At 38.5% G+C, this 23,591-nt stretch overlaps 1 protein-coding gene across 4 annotated transcripts in view; it reads left to right on the top strand.

Annotated features, from left to right (window-relative positions):
* The first annotated feature begins 831 nt into the window (after positions 1-831).
* Positions 832-23,591, top strand: part of LOC108710949 (cytoplasmic polyadenylation element-binding protein 4) — a 52,798-nt gene continuing 30,038 nt past the window's right edge. For 2 of the 4 annotated variants that reach the window (XM_041586210.1, XM_018252174.2), the window contains exons 1-2: positions 1,665-3,251; positions 16,788-16,869. In XM_041586210.1, the coding sequence (XP_041442144.1) occupies positions 2,127-3,251; positions 16,788-16,869 (1,207 nt within the window). In that variant the 5' untranslated portion in view covers positions 1,665-2,126. Of the gene's footprint in view, positions 1,263-1,664; positions 3,252-16,787; positions 16,870-23,591 lie in introns of those variants that run through there. The other 2 variants (XM_018252176.2, XM_041586211.1) reach the window with 2 other exon arrangements.

Raw genomic sequence — 23,591 nt, 5'->3', positions numbered from 1 at the left:
GGATCTCGCAACTCCGGTTGGCATGACACCTAGGGTTGCCATCTGCCCGGTATTTAACCGACCTGACCGGTAAAAATGATGGTTGATCCCAATGTTATTAACAGGGAAAAAAGATAAATATATAGGAAGGCCGGTATTTTTTTCCAGAAAAGGTGGCAACCCTAGTGACACCCCAGTCCGACACTGAAAGAATATTACTGGGGACAAAAAAAAAAAAGTGTATGTGAAAAACAAATGTGAAAGTTGCTGCAATGGCCACAAAAATACAGTAAAAAAAAATGTGGGCCCTTCTAAGCCTTTTTAAGCAACACCTGCAGGGTCTGTACAGACACAACTGTGATAAACACTGCTGGAACATGAACATATTATGTATTGCTTGGCAAAACTGTGGACAATAAAAAGCTGTAGGCCGTCCCTAAACATGTAAAGCCTCTGTAATGTCTGCCTTCCGTGTTGCTATTGACTACAACCCCCACTATTCCCTCAGCAGTCCCCGCCTTCACCCCAATTAACACAACAGGGATAACAAGGGCGTCCACCACCTTTTCAGAGCCGCAATTTGACCTTTATTAGGCGCGGCGGCATAGATATATACCTCGCCGCATTATCCCCTTCCCTCAGTGGGAAGAGATATGGTTTACTATGACCTCTGCAGGCGGCCACTACGTTATATTTCGCTTTCAGACGACCTCAATGGGCGGAACAAATTATTAAGGGCCGCGCCGCCTGCTTTTCCTTTTATTTTTTTGACCTTCAAAGGCGTGGCTTGGCAAAGCTGTCGGCGGGAGCCATTGGTCGATCTCGTTTCAGTCGTATTATTAGTACAGTAGAGGGTGCAGGGTGGGGCATTGGTGAACCGAAGCTCCGCCTTGCTCTTCGCGAACCGGAAGCGCTTCTCGCTCCAGCTGGTTGTCATTTCACTCTGTGCTTGGTCCTGACTAGAAGGACGGGGAGGAGCGGCGGAGAGACGGGTAGACACACAACAGGGATCAAAGCAGCAACCCTCCCCCTCCTCCGTTCCCAGACACCGACAAAACAAGGTCCCCTCCTCACGCCGGCAAAGGAAATCTATTGAAATATTCCTAATTCGTTTCTCACACATCGGCAAAACGTAAAAAAAAATAAAAAGGAGCAGCGCAGGCGACGCAACAGAAACGCTGTCATTTCAGGGGAATAATAATAATAACCATAATCGTCTACGCGGAAACGTCGTCGCACTCGTAGGAAAACAGCTGCTGTCACTGACATGCAGGTTTCATGAGGTAATTATTTTTAACTAAATGCTGATGAAACCAAAATGGCAGCTATTTTTTTTTTTCCCCGTCTAGAGTAGTATTGATTTAGCTGAGGTGGAGTACACCTCACTGTTAATACTGGGCTTCTGGGAAAGGCAAATACCACAGGAAAAATGATCGTTTCAGATCTAACAGGCACTGCTGTGTATGTCACGTATTAAAGGCAAAGTGTAGTCACCATAGGGTTATCCATCTTGCAGCCCCTCCATCTGTGTCTGAACTGCAACTCCCAGCATCCACAGGCTGTCTGTGAATTGTGGGAATTTGTAATGCCGTAGTATTAGGAATATCTGCATGCCGCTTGTTTGTTTTACGATGAGATGTCATATAATGCTTTTCTTTTTCTTCTTTAATCGGCGTGGAAACCAGGGTACTGAGAGGACAACGACTCAGCCAGCTACAGCCAAGAGGAGATTGCATCGGGCCCCCCTGTAGTCGGCTTGCCACCTTTTTACTACGACTGAACAAGATAAAGAAGCCTCTCGATGACAGGAAAATTCCGATTGATCTCTTTGCACTTCATGGATTAAAGCAGAGGGGAGAGGCACTGGGCACACAGGCACAACCCAGTTTCTGTAAACCAAAGAATATTTGGTGTATTCCACCCATTTCCCCCCCCCCCTCCTCCCTTGCCAAAGGAGGCCCTTTATTCTCTGTTAAATGACTGAAGAGTATTGGCATTAGAGAGTGGATTTTTTTCTTTCTGTCCAGACAGATTATTATCAGCATATATTTGGGCTTTGTTAGGGATTGTACTGACCCAAGGAGGCTTATATTTTTATAAGCACAATTTGGCTTCACCCAGATATATTTCCTCAACATTTGTAATAAATGGGGGATTACGGGTTTGGAGTGTTGGTTCAAAACAACACTGGGAACAAGTCAGCTTTTCCAGTCAGATTTCATCCACATCTGCAACCCCCTCACCATCATCAGAATACAACCCCCAGCCCCGCTGCTTTTATAAATAACACAGCTGCCAACGGCAGTAATGCTGGGTCAGCTTGGCTTTTTCCTGCTCCAGCTGCCCATAATATTCAGGATGAGATCCTTGGGTCAGAAAAATCTAAATCTCAGCAGCAGCAACAACAGGAACAACAAGAGTCATTAGAAAAACAACAGCTCTCTCCTAGCCAAAGCCAGGAAGCAGGGATTCTACCTGACCCTGAAAAAGTGAAATCGGAAGAAAACCAGGGAGACAGCTCTTCTGAGAATGGCAAGGACAAAATAAGAATTGAATCTCCTGTGTTAACAGGTTTTGATTATCAAGAAGCATCAGGCTTGGGGTCCTCAAACCAGACCTTGACATCTTCTGCATCCCCTCTGACTGGTTTCAGCAACTGGTCAGCTGCTATTGCCCCTTCTTCATCCACAATGATTAATGAAGATGCAAGTTTTTTTCACCAGGGAGGGGTCCCTGCTGCTTCAGCAAATAATGGTGCTCTGCTTTTCCAGAATTTCCCACACCACGTGAGTCCAGGGTTTGGAGGTAATTTTTCCCCGCAGATTGGACCTTTGTCCCAGCATCACCCCCATCATCCTCATTTTCAGCATCATCATAATCAACACCAACAGCAAAGAAGATCTCCTGCCAGTCCCCATCCACCTCCATTTACCCACAGAAATGCTGCTTTTAACCAACTGCCCCATTTAGCCAATAATCTTAATAAACCACCCTCTCCATGGAGCAGCTACCAAAGTCCATCACCAACACCCTCATCTTCATGGAGCCCCAGTGGTAGTGGATATGGAGGCTGGGGTGGGTCCCAAGGTAGGGACCACCGCAGAGGACTTAATGGAGGAATGACACCCTTGAATTCCATATCACCATTAAAGAAGAATTTTGGAAATAACCACATTCAGCTGCAGAAATATGGTAGGCCCAATTCTGCCTTTGCACCAAAATCTTGGATGGATGACAGCTTGAACAGAGCCGATAACATATTCCCTTTTGCGGTGAGGATAACTATATTTACATAATGTATGTTTTTTTGAGTGTGATTGCATGGATAATACTATGATGCATAAGTGGAAAATTAGTTTTAAGTTATTGTTGTAAAGTAAGCACAGAATACAGAACAGAATTCTTAATGGTATAAAGCTTCACACTCGCTGCAGTGTACTAAAATACTTTCACATGAATATTCTCCATGTACAATATTCTTTTTATGTTTGTGTACATAAATGTGAATATTGATTAAAAGAACATAGAATGATTTTTATAAATGTTTTGGCTGTGATTTTTTTTTTTTTTTTTACCTCAAGATATCTGTTTTTCTATCGGCCTTTATTTTATCAAATGTAATGCAGAACCTTTGATTAGGCGATCAAATATTTCATTTGAACCCACCGCAATGAAGGGAATTTATTTTCAGCAGTATCAAAATGTTTATTTTTTGGTAACCCTTTCATTTCTTGAAAATACATTAATAGCATTGTGCGGTTGGATATTTCTGGCTGCAAACTGACAGGCTTGAAGGACAGAGTAATATTTTAACAAAATACATTTCTAAGAATCTTTTTTTATTGCAATAGTTTTTCTCTGGTTGAGCTTTATGTACAAGGTAGATTTTACTGTGGGTGTGCCTTTATATTTTTTTTTTTAATTTCCATGTTTTGGGATATCTGACAAGAAAAACATAAAATATATTGGAGTGTGTGAAGCAAAAATGTCATGCTGCTAGCAGTATTTCATACATTACGGAATAATCTGCTAGCAATTTGTGTAATGCTTGACCTTGAGGTAGTGCTGCAGAGCTCTGTGCTTGCCTTTTGCTCAATTATTCTATTGGCAAAAAAGCACAGGCAGAATATTGCATATATCACAGCCATTGTCTTTATCAATGTATAGGTCCCTTTAAAGGGGTAGTTCACCTTTCATTTAACTTTGAGTATGTTCTAAATTGGCCTATTCTCATCAACCTATCAATTGGTCTTCAACATGTCATTATTTACATTTATTAATAGCTATTTAATTATTCACCTACATCTTCTTCTTGCATGCAGTAAAGGGGTGGTTCACCTTAAAGTTAACTTTTAATATGTTTTAGAATGGCTATTTCTAAGCAACTTTTCAATTGGTCCTCATTGTTTATTTTTTTTATAGTTTTTTAAAGGGGTGGTTCACCTTTCAAACACTTTTTTTCAGTTCAGTTTTTCCAAAATCTAAGTTTAAAGTTGAATGTCCCTGTCTATGGTTTGATTCTGGCAGCTCAGTAATTCAGGTGCAGACTCTGAAATGTTACAATTTTGCTACATTAGTTGATACATTTCTCAGCAGCATCTCTGGAGTATTAACAACTATTGTATCAATTCGAACAGCTGCTTGTAATGAAACCCAGGGATTCTGCTCAGCAGGGACAAAGATAAGAAATGTATCAACTAAATGTATCTCTAGAACAATTTACAGGGTCGGCGACCCCCCCTCCCAGAGCTGCTTCTGGAGGAATATTAGAAAAATGGTCACACAAAGAAAATAGAAAGTCATTGGAAAAAGTTGTTATTTCTGGTGAACTATCTGAAAACAACTAGTTGTTTGAAGGTGAACCACCCCTTGAAGGTGCTATCTCGTTGCTGGAATCAATGACACAGCAACCAAACAATTATATAAGAATACAATTTTCTTAATTTATCTTCTTTTCAGGCCATCTGCAAATTATCTTCCAGTCTGTAATTCAAACCATTTCCTGGTTGCTAGGATAAGTGGAAACCTAGCAATCAGCTGTTTGAAATTTCATACTGGAGAACTGCAGATCAAAATGTTAAATGAAAGGGTTCATTACAGGGCTCCGTGGCTGCCCTAGGCCTTGCAGAATAGAGCAAAAGTTTGGCAAATGTTTACTGTTCTGAAATTAATGTACTGAGTATACACATAACCCAGGGCAGCTGCAGTACAGGAGGCAAGATGGGGGCACAGCTCTCACTAAAATAGTAATGCAGTAAAGAGGGTTCCTGACCTGGGGTCTAAATTTGAATTACTATAGTCTCTTCAAGTTATCCCGTTACAGAGAGTCATAATTTTTTTCTTCTGTGCTGCTGCAACAGCTTTTGATACATGCTTTGAACACTGTGCAACTCTATATTAAAAGGTTGGGTAGCTTTTATTAGGATGAAGAGAGTGATATTCTAAAACCATCTACAATTGGTTATCAATTTTTATAATTTGAGGTTTTTGAGTTCTTTAGCTTTTTATTTTGCAGATCGCCAGCTTGCAGTTTCTGCAATTTCTGGTAGCTAGGGTCCAGATGACCTTAGCAACCATGCACTGATTTCAATTAGGGACAGGAATATGTATGAGAGGGCATGAATAGAAATATGAGTAATAAAAAAAGTAGCAATAACAATAAATTTGTAGCCTTACAGAGCATTTGTGTTTTAGATGTGGTCTAAAATCGCCTGCGGCATGGCACTCGCGGTGCTTCGTAGCAATGCGAGTGCCATGCCGCAGGTGATTTTTCATTCTAGCAGGGGGAAGCAGTTCGGGGAGATAAGTCACCCTAAAGAAGAGGCAATTAGTCGCCGGGCGACTAAATCTCCCCGAATCTCCCAGTGTGTCCATGTCCTAAAATGTAGCAGAAATCAGTTGTCTTCCAGGTCTGGCAATCCGCTGTCTACTGCAACATTGTATCTGTAACCAGTACTGATAACCGAGAATAAAAAAAACACAGCCAGATAAATACTGCTTTCAGCTGCAAATACATTTATAATTCATGTATGCTAGGCAGCATAGTGACTTTGCGGATAGCATTTTCAGTGCTGGGGTCTTAATTTTAATTCCATCCAGGGGACTATTTGCAAGGGTTTGTATGTCTGCATGGGTTTCCTTCTACGCTCCAAAAACATACAGACAAGTTAATGATAAAATTGGCCCTACATTGTGTGAATGTGAAAGGTCATTGTAAACTCCACTAGGGCAGGGACCGGTGTAAAGTATGCATAATATCTGTAAAGTGCTGTTGATATGTCGGCATATATAAATACGAAGAAAATACTGGAAGGTTGCTTACATTTGCATTTGCTTTCATTCTGCACATAACAATTATTGATGGTCGCCCCTTTTAAATGAGCACATTCTACAGATTTACATAGTGGCTTGGTAAAGTATTCTCAATTTTTAATGGTTTTAAATACCCCCGTGGATGAAAATCATTTTAAATACACTCGTGGAAAAATTAAATTTTGCACCAAAATCACCAGCAGATCCAATGCTACGTGTGTCCTTGTATAATATTAGAAAGTATTTTATAAAACACCATACATCACTGTCTGATCATCCGGCATTGGCGGTGTAAACAAAAATGTGTTTTTATCAAGCTATAGATTCATTTTCCATGTAACGCTTTCTGCATAAAAAGCAGCAACAATAATCCATTGCAGTTTCTATTTCCGCCTGTATTTTTTCCCATTGACCTGAATAGGATGCTCCATTAAAATTGAGGTGTAAATTACAGTGTTAAACACAAACGATTAGATGGAATTAAAAAAAATATGAATACATAAACAGTTTCTTTTGTATAACTAATATTTTGTAGCATGATTAATAGACCCCATAGTGAAGTGTGTTCTTAGTAGTGCAGTCTTTGAATTCATCATGACTGATGCATTTCAAAAAAGATTATCTGTATAATAAATCTTGAGATTCTGTTGAGCCCCTTTCATATATCAGGCTGATTATCTTTAATATGCACATGTTCGCCGGTGGGGTGTGTACGTGTTGCAGCTTTTAGACTGGGCCTGCAGTGTATATGGGAAACACCTTATCTTGTTTTCCTTGGAGCAAGGTCTGCCAATCTAATAACATGTGACTCAGCAGCATGTTCTTGTTCCTGCTTTCATGTGATGTATATCCTTGTAAGCAATTCTGCTGTGCATGCCAAAACTGTTTATGTAGGCCATAACAGAACCCCCTCTATATAATTATTAATAGTGCTGTCTTTTATTTATAAAGCACTGACATAATTCAATGTGCATTATAGAGAAAGTGCAGTCTCTCATATTCATCTCCCAAAGCAGTCTAATTCTCTGTTCAGTTACACAAGTGTGTGATTGGGTCATTTTTGCCAAGTGCTAGTTAGGCTCCAAGTCTGGAATATGCTCAGAATTCACAGCGCTTGAAGGAAACCCAGGTAACCATGGAAAGAACATTCATTCAAACTACAAATGTGCCTCATAAATTACTTTTTATAATAATTAAAATAACGTTTCACATATCTCTGGTACTACTGCGAAATTAGTTATTATGCAGTTTTATTATATTTTTAAAATGTTTGGTAAACTTCCATCCACCAGGAGTGCCTCTTAAAGGAACAGTAACACCAAACCATGAAAGTGCATCAAAGTTATTAATATATAACGTACTGTAGCCCTACCATAGTCTATATAAAAACGCTGCAGTGTAGCCATGGGGCAGCCATTCAAAGCTCAAGTTACATAGAAAGATAACACACACACTGTAGGATACCATTGTATTCTATTACAGAGTTTATTTGTTATCTGCTAAGTATCCTGTGCCTTTTCTCCTTTTTCTGCTTAAGGGTCAGGCCACACTGGGCGTTTTGGGGAGATTTGATCGCCAGGCGACTAATTCCCTCGTTTTTGTGGCAACCAATCTTCCCCAAACGCCTTCTCTCACTCTGAAAAAACGCCGTCGCTAATCACATGCGGTGATTCGTATTCCAAAGTCACCCGAAGTTTCCTCGTGAGGCAACTTCGGGAAGGAGTTTGGGGGCTAAGTAAAGAGTTAGTAGCATTTGCCCGGCAGGGCAGCTAGGCTTGGGGGGAGGGGATCTACAACAGTTTTCTTTTTTGACGTTACTGTTCTTTTAATTGCATCATGGCAATATGCAGTAAATCAAGAATAATAATCTTGAGATCTTCCACACCCCGTATTGGTAGAAAGCTGATCTGTAATTACTATATAATTAATATATAAGCAACAAAGTACCCCTTATTGTTAAATAAGTTTATAAAAAAAAAAAAAAATCACAGAGGAGTTTCATGTTGGTCACAGGTAGTTTGGTCCACAGTTGCAACTAGAGACCATATTGAATTGTTCATACCTAGAATGTTTAAGATTGTTTGTTTAATATGAGGGTCATATTCCCTGCTGGGCGTTTCTGTTTCTGTGCAATATCCTCAGTTGCACATGATCCAGGTGAGCTGGACAGCTTAAATATTTTTTTTTTTTTTTTACAGTAGTGGTTATATCTCCTGGAAATTACATTGATAAGGATCTTGAACATTGGTCATGCCTTAAAAGAGAACTTAACCCCTAATTATAAAAACCGCTACCCCCTCCCTGCTCTCCCCCAGCCTAGGTGTTACCCAAATTAAATGCCCCTACCTCTTTACTTACCCCTCGTTGCAGATTCTTCTCTTCGGTAATCTTGCATACATACGTATTTGTGGGGTTGTATGCTGGTGACATAATTATGTTTCGTATTAATGATCAGTCCAGCTACATTTTGCATTTAATTGCTTTTCCTCATGGCTTTTTTTTTTTCACAAAAATTCTTCTGAGCCAAATTGTGGTGAACGAGAAAAAAACAGAAATGCATGTTGGGAAAAGAAAATTACAGGCTGAAAAACACACATTATCATGCGTGTGGTTTTATCACATAGTTATGCTCTACCGCGTGTTTCTAAAAACTCAACATAAAATCGATCCGTGTGCAGGCTTTGAGTCCTGCAGCAGGTCTGGTACCTGTCGGTTACCAGCAAAAAAACAAATACCCTTCGGGATGAGGGTAGGATTTTTGGTTGCGGGTTGGGTTGCAGGTCTCATCTAAATTTCTTATCTTATATTGTCTATGTTTTACTCCTTTTTTACAAAACTTTTTCTGTCTCAACCACTTTTGATGATGTCACTTCTGAGTTGGAGCAACATCACTTCCTGTGGTCGGCGGGTTGTGGATAAGGCAGTTGCTGGTCGGGTATTGGATCAAAGTGGGTAAATATGCAGGTTGCGAGTTCGGGTCAGATCCCTGTCGGGCCTGGGTCTTATAAATTGGTTCCGCGCAGGACTCTACCACAAAGGTCCTGACCTAGGGTGACAATATTTCAGGGGCTGCATACCACCCGACAGCATTATAGGAGCACTGGGGAGCCTCAGCTCTGGTTTTAAAGCTAGAATATTTGCAGCAAAATGTTGTTATACATGAAAAAATGTGCAGGTATTGGATCTGTTCTCAGAATTATGAGCAGGCCATCTCCTATAAACATGAGCATTCTGGATAACAAGTCCAATATTTGTATCTTCATTTAGAAAGCAGTCATTAGCTGCCTTTAAACTTCATTACAGATATTGCTTCCGTGACAGAAAACTGACATTATAACTAGAATTATAAATAAGTTGACAAAATAACTGTGACCCATGGTACAAAGTGTTCTTGTGAAGGGTGCATAAACAGTGATAGTTATCAGACAGGCATGCATAACATTTCATTACGAGGATAAGCAAAATGACTTTGTAGTTGCTCAGTTCACAGCACAATGTGAGGCAGAATACGTGTTCTTTCTTGAGAAGAGCTATCATTAAATTGCTTTATGTATGTGCATTAAATGTTTTGCTTTTAATTTAAGCTTTCGCTGTAAGCTTCCAAAGCTTTTCATGCTGGACAGGTGCGTTCTTAATATTTTTGAAAGTTTAAATTCAATGTTTGGGCAGTGTCAATAAATGTGCCCAGCTATCCATATAGTAACCTAGAGTAAAAATTGAGTGCAATTAACATCATATGCAGGTATTGTACTATGAAGAAACAAAAGTGCCCCCCCCCCCCCCTTAACAAGAATGGGTCTGATCTTCCATCAAAATTGTTTTTTTTTCACTGGTGGGGTTTCTTGCTTTTTTGTTGCATGCCAACAGATTTAGGAAATAGTCGTAACTAGAATTGGATCAAAAAAGTATTTTATTTTCCCTTTAATTTAAAGAAATTAGCAACAGTAGTGATCAGATAATGGGCTAATAAACATTTACGATTATAGCGCAGAAATACGTATGGTATGCACTGCTTAAAGGAAAGCTATACCCCTCAAACAATGTATGTCTCTATAAAAAGATATTGCATAAAACAGCTCATATGTAAAACCCTACTTCATGTAAATTAAACCATTTTCATTATAATATACTTTTTTAGTAGTATGTGCCACTGGGTAATCATAAATAGAAAACTGCCATTTTAAAAAATAAAGACAGCCCCCAGGGATCATATGATTCACGGTGCACACAAACATACCAAACAAACTATAATTGTTAGGTCACATGAGCCAATTAACAGCCAATTAAGAGTTGTGTCTTTTGCTTCCACACTTCTTCCTGTTACAGTTAGAGTTGTAGTATTTCTGGTCAGGTGATCTCTGAGACAGCACACAGACCATCACGAAATGGTGGCTCAAGGCAATAGATGTAAAAGGCCAATATTTGCTTAAATATATATTCCAGTTTGATAAGATTCTTTAATATGCCACTTAAATTAATATAAACTATCTGTTGCTTAAATATTCATTTTGGGGGTATAGTTTTCCTTTAAAAGTAAACTCTGGGGGCATTGTATGTCCATTTTAGCTTTTTCTGCCATGGCGACGGTAACAACATACAACACACATCTGAACAGTAGGCTAGGCAACGCATCTATTTTGTACAGGGTACTGGCACATGGGGAGCACAGTATCTGCAGTTTAAACACAGGCCACAAATCTCCCCCCGAAATGATTTCCCACCATCAATCAAGTAAAACCTACCTGGTGCTTCGTTTTCCAAATTCTCTTCATGACTTCTGACAGCTGTAGAAAATGAAGCTCTAAATCTAGATGGTGGCAATATAGTTTCTGGCATCTACGGCATATGTTTGGAAATAACTGAAATTGCCCTCAGTTAACAAAGGAGATGCATTTTCGGAATATTTGTCGCTCACAGTTATTGAAAAACACCCTTGCAGTGCAAAAGAACTGGCACATATGGCTGAAATACAGTGCAATTTTTAGATGGCACCAGCAATTCACACAAGACTTTTCTCAATGATGAGTTACTATGCTCCACACGTAATAACATTATTAGCAGTATGGCTACCCACACTGCTAATAAAATAACACTTGCAGTTTGCTAATGCTGCCTTAGAGCTGTTTTATTCTTCTGTCTTAAAATGGCTTATTATACTTTGTGGTAGTGCATAGACATAGACTTGGATTCTACAGTCGTACGAACATTAGCTGAGTACGGTTCAACCACAGTCACTTTGTTCTTTAAATCCACATAAGTTGGTGCCCCTTGTCGTTACATTTATGTCATTATTCTAATACTATACATCATGAGGAACAAGTATACACTTTATTGAAGGAGATGGAATGGATGGATAGCTTTATTTTAATTTGTGCGTGTAAGATTTTAGGAGCGATATATAGAATTTGGTGAACTCATTTGTGCTTTCTAAGAAATTTCTTGCCATAAAATAAGGGTCAATTTTATTTGCAGATTGATTCTGATTTTTGGCCTTTAGTAGAGAGTCCAATCCATTTGATTTGTGTTGCTTTTTGATTCACAAGTAGACTTGAATTTGATTTCTAAGCTGAAGTATCTGTTGGGCCAAATAATTATTTTGCACAGGATCCTTAAAATAAAAAAAATGTGTGTGTGTAGATATAGATATATATATATATATATATATATATATATATATATATATATATATATATATATATATATATATATATAGTGAATAAAGTACCCCCTTTTGTAAAATATAGGGATATTATAAGTTACCGAGGAGTTTCATGACCATATAAAAACACGAGGCCGAAGGCCGAGTGTTTTATACAGGTCATGGAACTCCGAGGTAACTTCTAATATCCTCATATTTTACAACTGGGGGTAATTTATTTATTATAATACACAAATTTCAATGAGTCATGTGACAGAAATAACATCAGAACTCACCGTTTATAACTGATGACATCAGAACTCACCGTTTATAAGGATATAATTTACAGGATATTCATGGCTTTTGTGTATTATATATATATTTATTTATATTACAGTATGTCTGGATGGTCATTGATAGAAAAATAGGAGACTTTCATTTGGCAAATATGTGTATACCAAACATACTGCTTTGTATTTCCTGGTTTCAAGTAAAAGCAAAATACGTTTTTTTATATGTATGCTTAACCTTCAACTTCTTAACAAATTTACTAAAATTGTTTTGGTTGGGCATTTTGTCGCAGAAAAAGTCACAGGGAAAAAAAGCGCAACTCCAGCTAAAACCTGTCAAAATCATGTAAAAGTCAATGGCAGATGTCCCTTTTGCAATTTGAAGATGTTTCTTCCATTCATTATTGTCAAGGATTTTGGCTGCTTTCATTCGATAATTTTAAAAAGTTGCGTTTTTCAGGTGTCCGATCCAAAAAGTTGCATTTTTTGTGCATGGAATTGAAAAAGGCACTAGATTCGAACAATTTTGTTCAAAACAGTTGTTTTGATTTATTTGAGTTTGGTCAAATAATTTTTTTTTAATATAGTGAGTAAAAGGGGGATATTCACTAAAACTTGAGTTTTACATTTTGAGCCATCTGTAGCAATCTTAAAGGGGAAGGAAACCTAGTCGGCCCAAACCCCCCACCCCCCCTCCTGTTTGTTGCCCACCCTCCCTCCTCCCCCTGGCCTACCCGTCCCGCTGGGAAAATGCCCCTAACTTGTTACTTACCCTTCTGCGCAGGTCCAGTCCAGGGAGTTCACAGACGACATCTTCTTCCACGCGATCTTCTTCCTGCTTTGAACGGCGTTTTGGCGCATGCGTAGTAGGAGCATTTCGCCGGTACGGATCTACTGCGCATGCGCCAAAAGTCACGCACATGCGCAGTAGATCGTACCGCCAAAATGCTCCTACTGCGCATGCGCCGTTCAAAGCAGGAAGAAGATCGCGTGGAAGAAGATGTCGTCTGTGAACTCCCTGGACTGGACCTGCGCAGAAGGGTAAGTAACAAGTTAGGGGCATTTGCCCAGCGGGACGGGTAGGCCAGGGGGGAGGAGGGAGGGTGGACAACAAAGGGGGGGGGGGTTTGCGCCGACTAGGTTTCCTTCCCCTTTAAGAAATCCTCTTACATGGGCAGGTTTAGTGTAAGGCCACACGAGGAGATTCGGGGAGATTTTGTCGCCTGGCGACTAATCGCCTCGTCTTTTGCTCTACTATCTCCCCGAACTGCCTCTGCGTTTTCCCCATAGGCTAGAATGAAAAGTCGCCTGCGCTAATGCACACGCGGCAATGCGTTTTCTATTCTCGCCTGAAGTTGCCTCACTGAGGCTATAATAATAGGGAAGGCTTACTTCCTCTTGGATTTTTTTCAAAGCTTCAGCTTGAATTTGACATGCAAATGTACCCATAGGAGAAAGCCGAAAAGCCGACGGCAGCTTGAATTCCTCTGTGTGCTGAACCAGAAGTCAGCTTCGTACTGATAACCTAAAGCACATAAGCTTTTGAATATATGCTCAATTCATTACACCCAAAGCTGTCCTAATAGAAACAGAAATTTAAAGGAAAACTATAACCCCAAAATGAACACTTAAGCATTAGATATTTTACATCATATTAAGTAGCATATTAAAGAATCTTACCAAACTGGTCTATATAAGTAAATCATGCCCTTTTACATCTCTTGCTACCATTTTGTGGTGGTCTGTGTGAGGCCTCAGAGATCACCTGACCAGAAATACTACAGCTCTAACTGTGTGGAAGCAAAAGACAGAACTCTGTCTGTTGATTGGCTCATGTGACCTAACAAGTATAGTTTGTTGGTATGTTTGTGTGCACAGTGAATCGTACCATCCCAGGGGGCGGCCCTTGTTTTTTAAAATGACAAATTTCTATTTATGATTACCCAATGGCACATACTACTAGAAAATAATATTATTATGAAAATGGTTTATTTACATGAAGCAGGGTTTTACATATGAGCTGTTTTATGCAATATCTTTTTATAGAGACCTACATTGTTTGAGGGGGGGGGAAATAGTTTTCCTTTAAACTGCAGATACTGGAAAAAAGCTTGGGTGCTTTAGGTTATCGTGTGAAGCCTCTCTGTTATTGTCGAAAAGACTGCAGTTGCCCATGGAGAGCACAGAGGAAGGGATGAGTCAGCTTTTCTAACAACTGGGTGTTTCTTCTTTGTCTTGTTATGAAGATGGAAGAATCATGACCTGTAATTGTAGCTGGGGTTACAAATGTTTCATGAGTCAACCAATAGCCTATCCAGCAAACTTTACTAATTTTCTTCATTTATGTACTTCAGTGCCATGCATTGAGATGTATCACTGATTCTTACATCATATTTGTATTTTGTGAACCTTTGTGATGAAATCTTTTAGAACTGCGGCTCTTTTTAATATACATATGCCCTCAGTAGTAGTTCTCCAACTAGCTGAGACCCATACATTTTAAAGGGGTACTCCAGCCAAGTGTTTCAAGCTTTACTACTAAAACAACACTCCAAACCCCCCCCCCCCGGCACATTAGCTCACCTGTAATCCCTTGTGCTGCTTCTGGGTGTGCAATACCTTCAAGTCTAAAGTTAGAGGAGGCAACAGAACCTTATTGCTTCCCCCCTTCAGTTGTGTCTTATGCACATGCTTCTTTTGGATACCCAAGTTCCGGCCATGGCACAAAAGCCTGCTTCAGTGAGCACTTCTGTCCAGAGTTAGTCTTTGCCTTGACCTTTTATCAGAAATCGGTTATCAATGCTGTGGAGATATATATGTAATTTTTTTCTTAAAGGAGAAGTAAAGGCTAAAATTAAGTAAACTTTATCAGAAAGGTCTATATAAATACACCAGTAAACCCTCAAAGTAATGCTGCTCTGAGTCCTCTGTCAAATAAAACACCGCATTTCTTTCCTTCTATTGTGTACACATGGGCTTCTGTATCAGACTTCCTGTTTTCATCTTAAACCTCCAGGGCACGGCATGTGCATGCTCCGTTTGCCCTCCCTCCTCCCCTCCCTGCTGTAATCTGAGCTCAGAGCTATGAGTGAGCAGGTAGAGACTCAGGCAGGAAGTGATGTCACACCAAGTTAATATGGCAGCTGTATACTAAACAAACCGAGAGCTTTTAGAGCTGTTTACTCAGGCATGGTAAAGCATTCTGCAGAATAAATGTAGTGTTATAGCTTGCGCTACCGTGGCTAATCTATTGGCAATAAACTGCCTCGGTAGCTTTCCTTCTCCTTTAAATATAAATGTGTGTTTCATTACAAGGCTTTTTCCTAAGCAGATTTGGGAAAGACAATTTAATTCTACCTCTAAGCCTCCCAACCAGGAGGTACATTGGGCATTTATTAGTGCTAGCCATCTGGGAAACTGCAGATGAAATGAAATTTAGTTGGAGTATGGGAAATTTAACACAACACTGTGAATGTTACAGTGTATTCTTAATGATCTATCCTAAATGAATGTTAACTGAAAAATGCTTACCTACTCCAAGACATGGTTTGTGTTAATTTTGTCAGTAACTGGTCAATTAGAAGCAAGGCCTGTATTTTATAAGCAAGTTATCCTGAAACATTACAATAACAATACCAGACTGGTGATTGGTTGCTGTTTTCAAACGCTATTTCAGTTCAGTTTTCTCAGATTGTTCACTATATTTGAAAACTTATTTTTTCAATTGCTTTCCATGTTTTATTTTTCCAGAATTAAAGTTTAATGTTCCTGTCACTGATGTTTCAGTCTGGCAGCTCAGTATTTCAGGTGCAGATTCTGAACTGTTACAATTTGCCACATTGGTTGATACATTTCTCAGCAGCATCTCTGTATTATTAGTAACTATCGTATCAATTGTAACAGCTGCCGTTAATGAGACTCAGGGATTCTGCTCAACAAGGACAATGATAAGAAATTCATAGATTTAGAACAGTTTACAACTGTCTGCAACATCACTCCGCTTCCCAGATCTGCTTCAAAAAGACAAATATAAAATAGAAAGTGATTGAAAAAAAGTCATTATTTCTGGTAAACTATGTGAAAGCAAATGAATTGAAAAAAAATGGTGGAACGTTTGTAAACGGCACAGCAATGTCTAGGTATTATAACTCTGCTTTTCAAATGATCTAGTATCCTTTACATTACATGGCACACAAGAAAGATGGAAAATGGATGATAACTTTAAAGGAAAAATTTACCCCAAAAATTAATACTTGAGCAACAGTTTATATCATATTAAGTGGCATATTAAAGAATCTTACCAAACTGGAATATATTTTTCAGTAAAAATTGCCCTTTTACATCTCTTTCCTTGAACCACCATTTTGTGACGGTCTGTGTGCTGCCTCAGAGATCACCTGACCAGAAATACTACAGCTCTATCTGTAACAGGAAGAAGTGTGGAAGCAAAAGACAGAACCCTGTCTGTTAATTGGCTCTGAGCTCTGCTGTATAAATATTAATTTTTAGAGGGACATCGCCTGAACATTATAAGCACAACATTAATAGCATTCTTATATTTTTTGTAGGATCGTACAAGGGCGTTTGACATGCATTCATTGGAAAGCTCTCTGATTGACATAATGAGAGCAGAAAACGATTCCCTAAAAGGTAAATGTGAAATGCTAAAGTTCATTACTCTCAGAATGGCTTAAAACATATCCTCCCATTGTGTCAGTTTGGCAAGTGAACTAGTGCATGGGCAATGTGAATGTTTTATACAGTTTGACGTGCATTTTTTTTAAACTGTTCTCAAGCTTTTCCAAACTATTGTTTTGCATTAAAGGAAACATAATGGGAAATATACAGTATATAATGGTTTATCTACCTTGACTTTGTACTTGAAGTGAGCATTTAAAATAAATCCTACTTTGAAATGATGTACAATTTTTCCCTTCAGGTAAACCCATTTCAAAGATCTACTTGATGTTTTTAATCGGGTAATGTTTAAATCTGCAGACACACACCTGAACATTTATACTCCTTGGCCATACAAGTGCTTGCATTCTTCATTCATTCATTTGCCTTCCCGAATGATGAATGGTAACAGTTACTCAAATAGCCTTTCATATCTAGAAGGTTGCTTACTTTAACACCAGCAAGAAGCAGGCCACAGATAATTATGAAAGCTGGAATTTTGAGTGAAATAACCTTTGCTTTGCATTTTTTCTTCACAGTGTTTTTAAAAAGGCACTGCACATGTTGACTTTGTTAGGAACTAATCTTGACTGTTTCAGGCACATTTAAAATTCATATTCATGTGATATCATGGTAACTGATTAATTCATTGGAGAAGCTTACTTTAAAGCGTAGAATATGTTACAAAAACTATATCCCTTAAAGGAAAACGATACCCCCAAAATTAATACTTGAGCTTAGTTTAGATAGTTTATATCAAATTAAGTGACATATTAAAGAATCTTATCAAACTGGAATATATATTTAAGTAAATATTGCCCTTTTGCATCTCTTGCTTTAAACCACCATTTCTTGATGGTCTGTGTGCTGCCTCAGAGATCACCTGACCAGAAATACTACAGCTCTAACTGTAACAGGAAGAAGTGTGGAAGCCAAACACAGAACTCTGTTAATTGGCTCATGTGACCTAACATGTATAGTTTGTTTGGTGTTTGGTTTGTGTGCACCGGGAATCATACGAACCCAGGGGGTGGCCCTTATTTTTTGAAATGACAATTTTCTATTTAGTATTACCCAATGGCACATTCTGCTAAAAAAAAGTATATTATTATGAAAATGGTTTATTTACATGAACCAGGGTTTTACATATGAGCTGTTTTATGCAATATTTTTATACTTTTTATAGAGACCCACATTGTTTGAGGGATATAGTTTTCCTGTAAGAACTACAAGTATTTTGAGTATCTTGTCTCTACATGAGACAAATATTCAAAATCCTCAGTACTTCAGGTGCAGAATCTAAACTGTTAAAATGTTGCAATAGTTAGTTGATACATTTTTCAGCATTATTAGCAACTGTTGTATCAATTTTAACAGCTGCCTGTAATGAAACTCAGGATTCTGCTCTGCAGGGACAAAGATAAGAAATGTATCAACTAAATGTATCAATTTAGAGCAGTTTATAGGGTCAGTGACCCCCCCCCCCTCCTTGAGCTGCTTTTGAGGGTTAAAAATGACACTTAACACTGCAATATTAGAAAAACACACACTATCTGAAACCAACTGGATTGAAAGAAGTGTTGGAAAGTGAATAACCCCTTTAAGTGCCGCATAACCAATTAATTTTGAATTGGAGCATATACTGAAGAGTTAAAAGTTTTGCGATCATTTAACTTGAATTGCACTTACTTTGCATTTTAAGATTTAAAAGTTTATATAGAAGGATATACAACAGTCTTGTAATTTTAGATCCACCTGTTAAAGGAAAACTAGTGTTAAAATCACTGATACTGTACTGTAAATCACTTATATTTTCCCCAATCCCAGTGTGCCTCTTTAAAAAAAAAAAAAAAAATGCACATGCACAGTGTGCCCCCCCTCCAGTGATGTTGACTTTGATATTTTTAAATATGTATTTTCATTATGCAGTGAATGTCACTGACAATGTTAGAGAAACAGTTCTGTTCTTGGTTTGTTTTTCAGCTGGCTGGTTTGAAAGATTTTCCCATGCATAATTACCATGGTAGTGTAAATTAGAACTTAAAGGCACATTAGCAGTGTTCTTGGGGGGGGGGGGGGCTATTAATAGCATCTTCACAGTGCTGCTTGACTTTTGTAGAGCGATTGGCATAAGAGGGTGCCCCATGTCAGTAACAGCTCACGATCTGCTTCCTGAATTGATTACAGACTGAAAGGGATCAGTGTGAGAGGCTACCATCTAATGTAGGATGTTTTATGTGAACACTCTCATTCACATTGATAACCAGTAAGGCAATAACGCTTTCACCAGGTTGTTAGAAATATGATTGCATTCTGTATCTGATTAAGCCCCCCCCTCCAGAATATATACCACAATTTTAAAAAAGTGTTTTATATGACTGTAGCAAGTAGATGATTTAATAGAATGTGGTATGGAAGATATAAGGCTCATGACACACTGGCCAATTTAATCATTTCTGTATTCCAGAGTGACCTTTGCCATTGCTAATTAACTGGAGCTATGCATAAATGAAGCAAGTAGCTGGACCTTTGACTGCACTACATCTGCTCAGGCAATAGCATTAAAGAAACTGTTCAATATAAAAATAAAAACTGGGTAAATAGGCTGTGCAAAATAAAAATATGTTTCTAATATTGTTAGTTAGTCAAAAATGTAATGTATAAAGGCTGGAGTGTCTGAATGTCTAACATAACAGAAAACGACTTCCTGCTTTTCAGCTCTCTTTGTTTACACTGATTGGTTGGCAGACAGTAACCAATCAGTGACTTGAGGGGGGGCACATGTCATAACTGTTTGCTTTTGAATCTGAGCTGAATGCTGAGGATCAATTGCAAACTCACTGAACAGTTATGTCCCATGTAGCCCCCCTTAAAGTCGCTGACTAACTCAGAGTTAGAGAACTGAAAAGCAGGAAGTAGTGTTCTGGCTATTATGTTAGACATCCAGTCACTCCAGCCTTTATACATTACATTACTATATTAGAAACATTTTTTATTTTGCACAGCCTTCTATTTACTCAGGTTGTTATTGTTACATTGAACTGTTCTTTTAAGACACTTTGGTAATTTTACATGGCACCAGATGTTAACATAGGATCTGAGGCAAGCAAAATATTTTAGCGAATTTTAATGCAAAATTACTTGAAAAAAATGTCCATGTGGGGAAGAAAGAAGGCAGCGGGGTAAAAAAAAAAGTCAGCAAGAAATGAAGGTAAAAAACTGTTGAAGGCAAAACAAGATCAGGAACACCAAGAGAAATCTCATAGACCAGTGATCCCCAACCAGTAGCTCTTGAGCAACATGTTGCTCTCCAACCCCTTGGATGTTGCTCCCAGTGGCCTCAAAGCAGGTGTTTATTTTTGAATTCCAGGCTTGGAGGCAAGTTTTGGTTGTATAAAAACCAGGTGTACTGCCAAACAGAGCCTCAATGTAGGTTGACAAACCACATAGGGGCTACCAAATGTCCAATCACAGCACTTATTTGGCACCCCAAGAACATTTTTCATGCTAGTGTTGCTCCCCAACTCCTTTTACTTCTGAATGGTGCTCACGGCTTCAAAAGGTTTGGGATCCCTGTCATAGACACTCCCAAGTAAACCTCCATATCACAACGCAGGACCTGCAAGAAGGTTGGAATGATTCATTCATTGGATCTGCATGAAGGAAACCTTACCTTATAAGTCAATGTCAGAAATATGCAGCACAACACAATCAGAGGTGGTCTGAGATAGAGGAATCGTTTATTTGCCCACAGTCAAGATATGCACATTTGAAGAAAAGCAGCAATACATTTTAATAAAAGAAAACCTTGACAACTGTTAAGTATGGGATGTTAAATGTGAACAAAGTCCGCGAAGAAACTGAGAAGTTAAGACCACAATCTAAAACATAACTCAAAATCAACTACTTCATGAACCAACAGAATTTTATTGAAAATCTGTGGGCAGATGTCAAACATGCTTTGCATGCCAGATGACCTAAGAATATTTATAAACTAGATGATTTTTGGGTTTGAAATTTCAGGAATAGCAACTAAGAGGCACAAACTAGAAAAAAAAATTATATATGCCATTTATGATCTTTAGATGAAGGCAGTACTTAAACGGTCAGGTAATTTTTCCAAAACACATACTATTCAGGAGGTATGCCATAAATGTTTTTTTTTTTTTTATTTATTTCAATTCATTTTTCTTGTCACGTTTTCCAAAATGTTAATAAAAAATAAATGTTATTTCTTTTACCGCTCAAGTGTTCCAGTAGCAGCTGAGTAAGACAGATCCCTGTTTCAGAACATTAACAATGTAATACATTAGTAGATACATTGCTTAGCAACAGCAGAAACTTTAGCCCTTGCTGCGACCCCCTGATCTTTCCTAAAGTCACAGAGCAACTGTTACAGTTTACACATTTGTTGCAGGCATTTCTCTAGTGCTGCTGAGAAATCTCGTAGTGTGCATGCCAGAGACACAAATTGTACAATATAGAAAGCAATTGAAAAAAAAGGCATTATTTGTGATTTATGTTTTGAAAATTATGTTTCATAAAGGCGAAATGCTCCTTTAAAGAATCTCTGGGAAAAGCAGCTTTGCTTCAGTTATACAAATCTCAAATCTCTCTCCAGTGTTCGGCTCAGGATAAAACCTCTGACCCATAAGGCTTACACTGAGAGCCTGTTTGCAAACCTTTGCTGTAAATTGGAAGAACAACTAGCCGTTCATTATGTGATGAATGTTAATTGCCACATAGAAGTGGTGTCCTAGGACGGAGGACAAAAACAGCTTTCACATGACTGCCAAGAGGCGTTGCTGTCCCAAGAATGGCAGACAAGGATTTTGAGATGGCCAGCTATTTTCAGCCTGCACAGTGTACCTTGTAATTATTTTGAACTCCGTAGTGTTTTCCAGTTATTTATTTTATATGATTGTAATTCTTTTACAAAAATAGAAATGGGGTACTATATTTCTGCTAGAATATACCTAATAAAAAAAACACATTTTTCTGCATTGCAATGTTGCATCTTTTGCATTACATTTTTTCGTATGTATCTCCCAGCTAATAGTTTTTGGCAAATATCTGTACAAACATCAGTAAATATAATCTACTAGTTTCTGTGTGCTGCCAGAACTGGAGAACATTTGAACCTGTTTCTACATGACTTCTATTGCTCCTACATTCAACTTGATGCTTTGATATTAATCTATTTGTTTATCATGCATAAGGCCCATAATCAAAACAGTGGCCTATTTAATGGAGAAGTATAGAAAAGGGATTTGTAGGCACAGTATACTAGGGGACCTATAATCTCTTTGGTCATTGCCTTTTCCTTAAATTGATGATTTTATGTACAGTCATATGAAAAAGTTTGAGACCCCTTCTCAGCCTGCATTATAATTTACTCCACTTTCAACAAAAAAGAGTGGTATGTCTTTCATTCCCAGGAACATCTGAGTACTTGGGTATTGTCGGAACAAAGATTTTTAGCGAAGCAGTATTCAGTTGTATGAAATTAAATTAAATGTGAAAAGCTGGCTGTGCAAAAAATTGGGTACCCTTGTAATTTTGCTAATTTGAATGCATGCAACTTGTCTTGAATATCATCGAAAATCTATGGGATGATTTGAATCAGGCTGTCCATGCTTGGCAGCCATCAAATATCATCATCATCATTTATTTATATAGCGCTGTCAAGATACGCAGTGCTTTATAACTGAATTGGAGAGATTATGTATGGGGGAATGGCCAAAAATATTGCCATCCAGAATCCAGACACTCATCAAAGGCTATAGGAGGCATCTAGAGGCTGTTACATTTGCAAAAGGAGGCTCAACTAAGTAACTGTAAGTGACGTTGAAGACATAGTAAACCGAGTTGTGCACAAGGCTTAACGGGAAATTGACTTTTTTTCACGACATGTATGCCGAAATATTCCATTCAGAATGGTTCACCGTATGGTATAATTAACTTTTGCGGCCTTGGTGAAATGCAGTTGAGGGTCTGGCAGAGTTAATTGGTTTAAGACTTATGGCTCCTTAAGCATTTGAAATGCTGCTGTGCTATAAGCGAGAACTGTGATTACAGTGCCTTTCTTTCACTTGAGATTTAAGTGTTTTACCTGATCACAAAACTTTGCTGGATCAAGGTGCTAAACATTGTACAGAGACAGGGTCTACAGTATACATTGATATTATTTTTGAGCCAAGCTATTACATCTCATTAAACAATTGAAATCACTTGTATACTGTTTTAGATTTCTTTGGAAGCAGTGCCATTTCTTATCTGTATTTGATCCCATATGTTTGGGAAACAACCAGCCTCTGGTAGATATTGCAGATGTTGGGCAGATCACGGTCTTGATCACTCTGAAAATTCTAAACAGTCCCCATTAATGTTCCCTCTATGAGAACTGCAGTGGTCAAAATATTGTATGCCTAAGGGCTGCAGACAGACATCCCTGCTCAATAAGTTAGGCCAAGGCGTATGATACTTAGTTGATAAAATAGCAAATAGATGCTCTAACAAAATGTAGAAGTGCAGTAGAATTGGAAGATAGCTTCTGTATGTAAAGTGCCACATGCAAGGGATAATCTGTTCATTACACAAACAGAATTGTAGCAGTTAAAAAAATGTTGTTGTGGAGGTGACAGTCAGCCTTCAGGTGATGGAATTTACCATATTGTGCAAAGTGCCACCTTTTT

The sequence above is a fragment of the Xenopus laevis genome, chromosome 3L (genome assembly GCF_017654675.1).
Source record: "Xenopus laevis strain J_2021 chromosome 3L, Xenopus_laevis_v10.1, whole genome shotgun sequence".
NCBI classification, from domain to species: domain Eukaryota; kingdom Metazoa; phylum Chordata; class Amphibia; order Anura; family Pipidae; genus Xenopus; species Xenopus laevis.
This window is presented reverse-complemented; position numbering and strand designations above follow the sequence as displayed.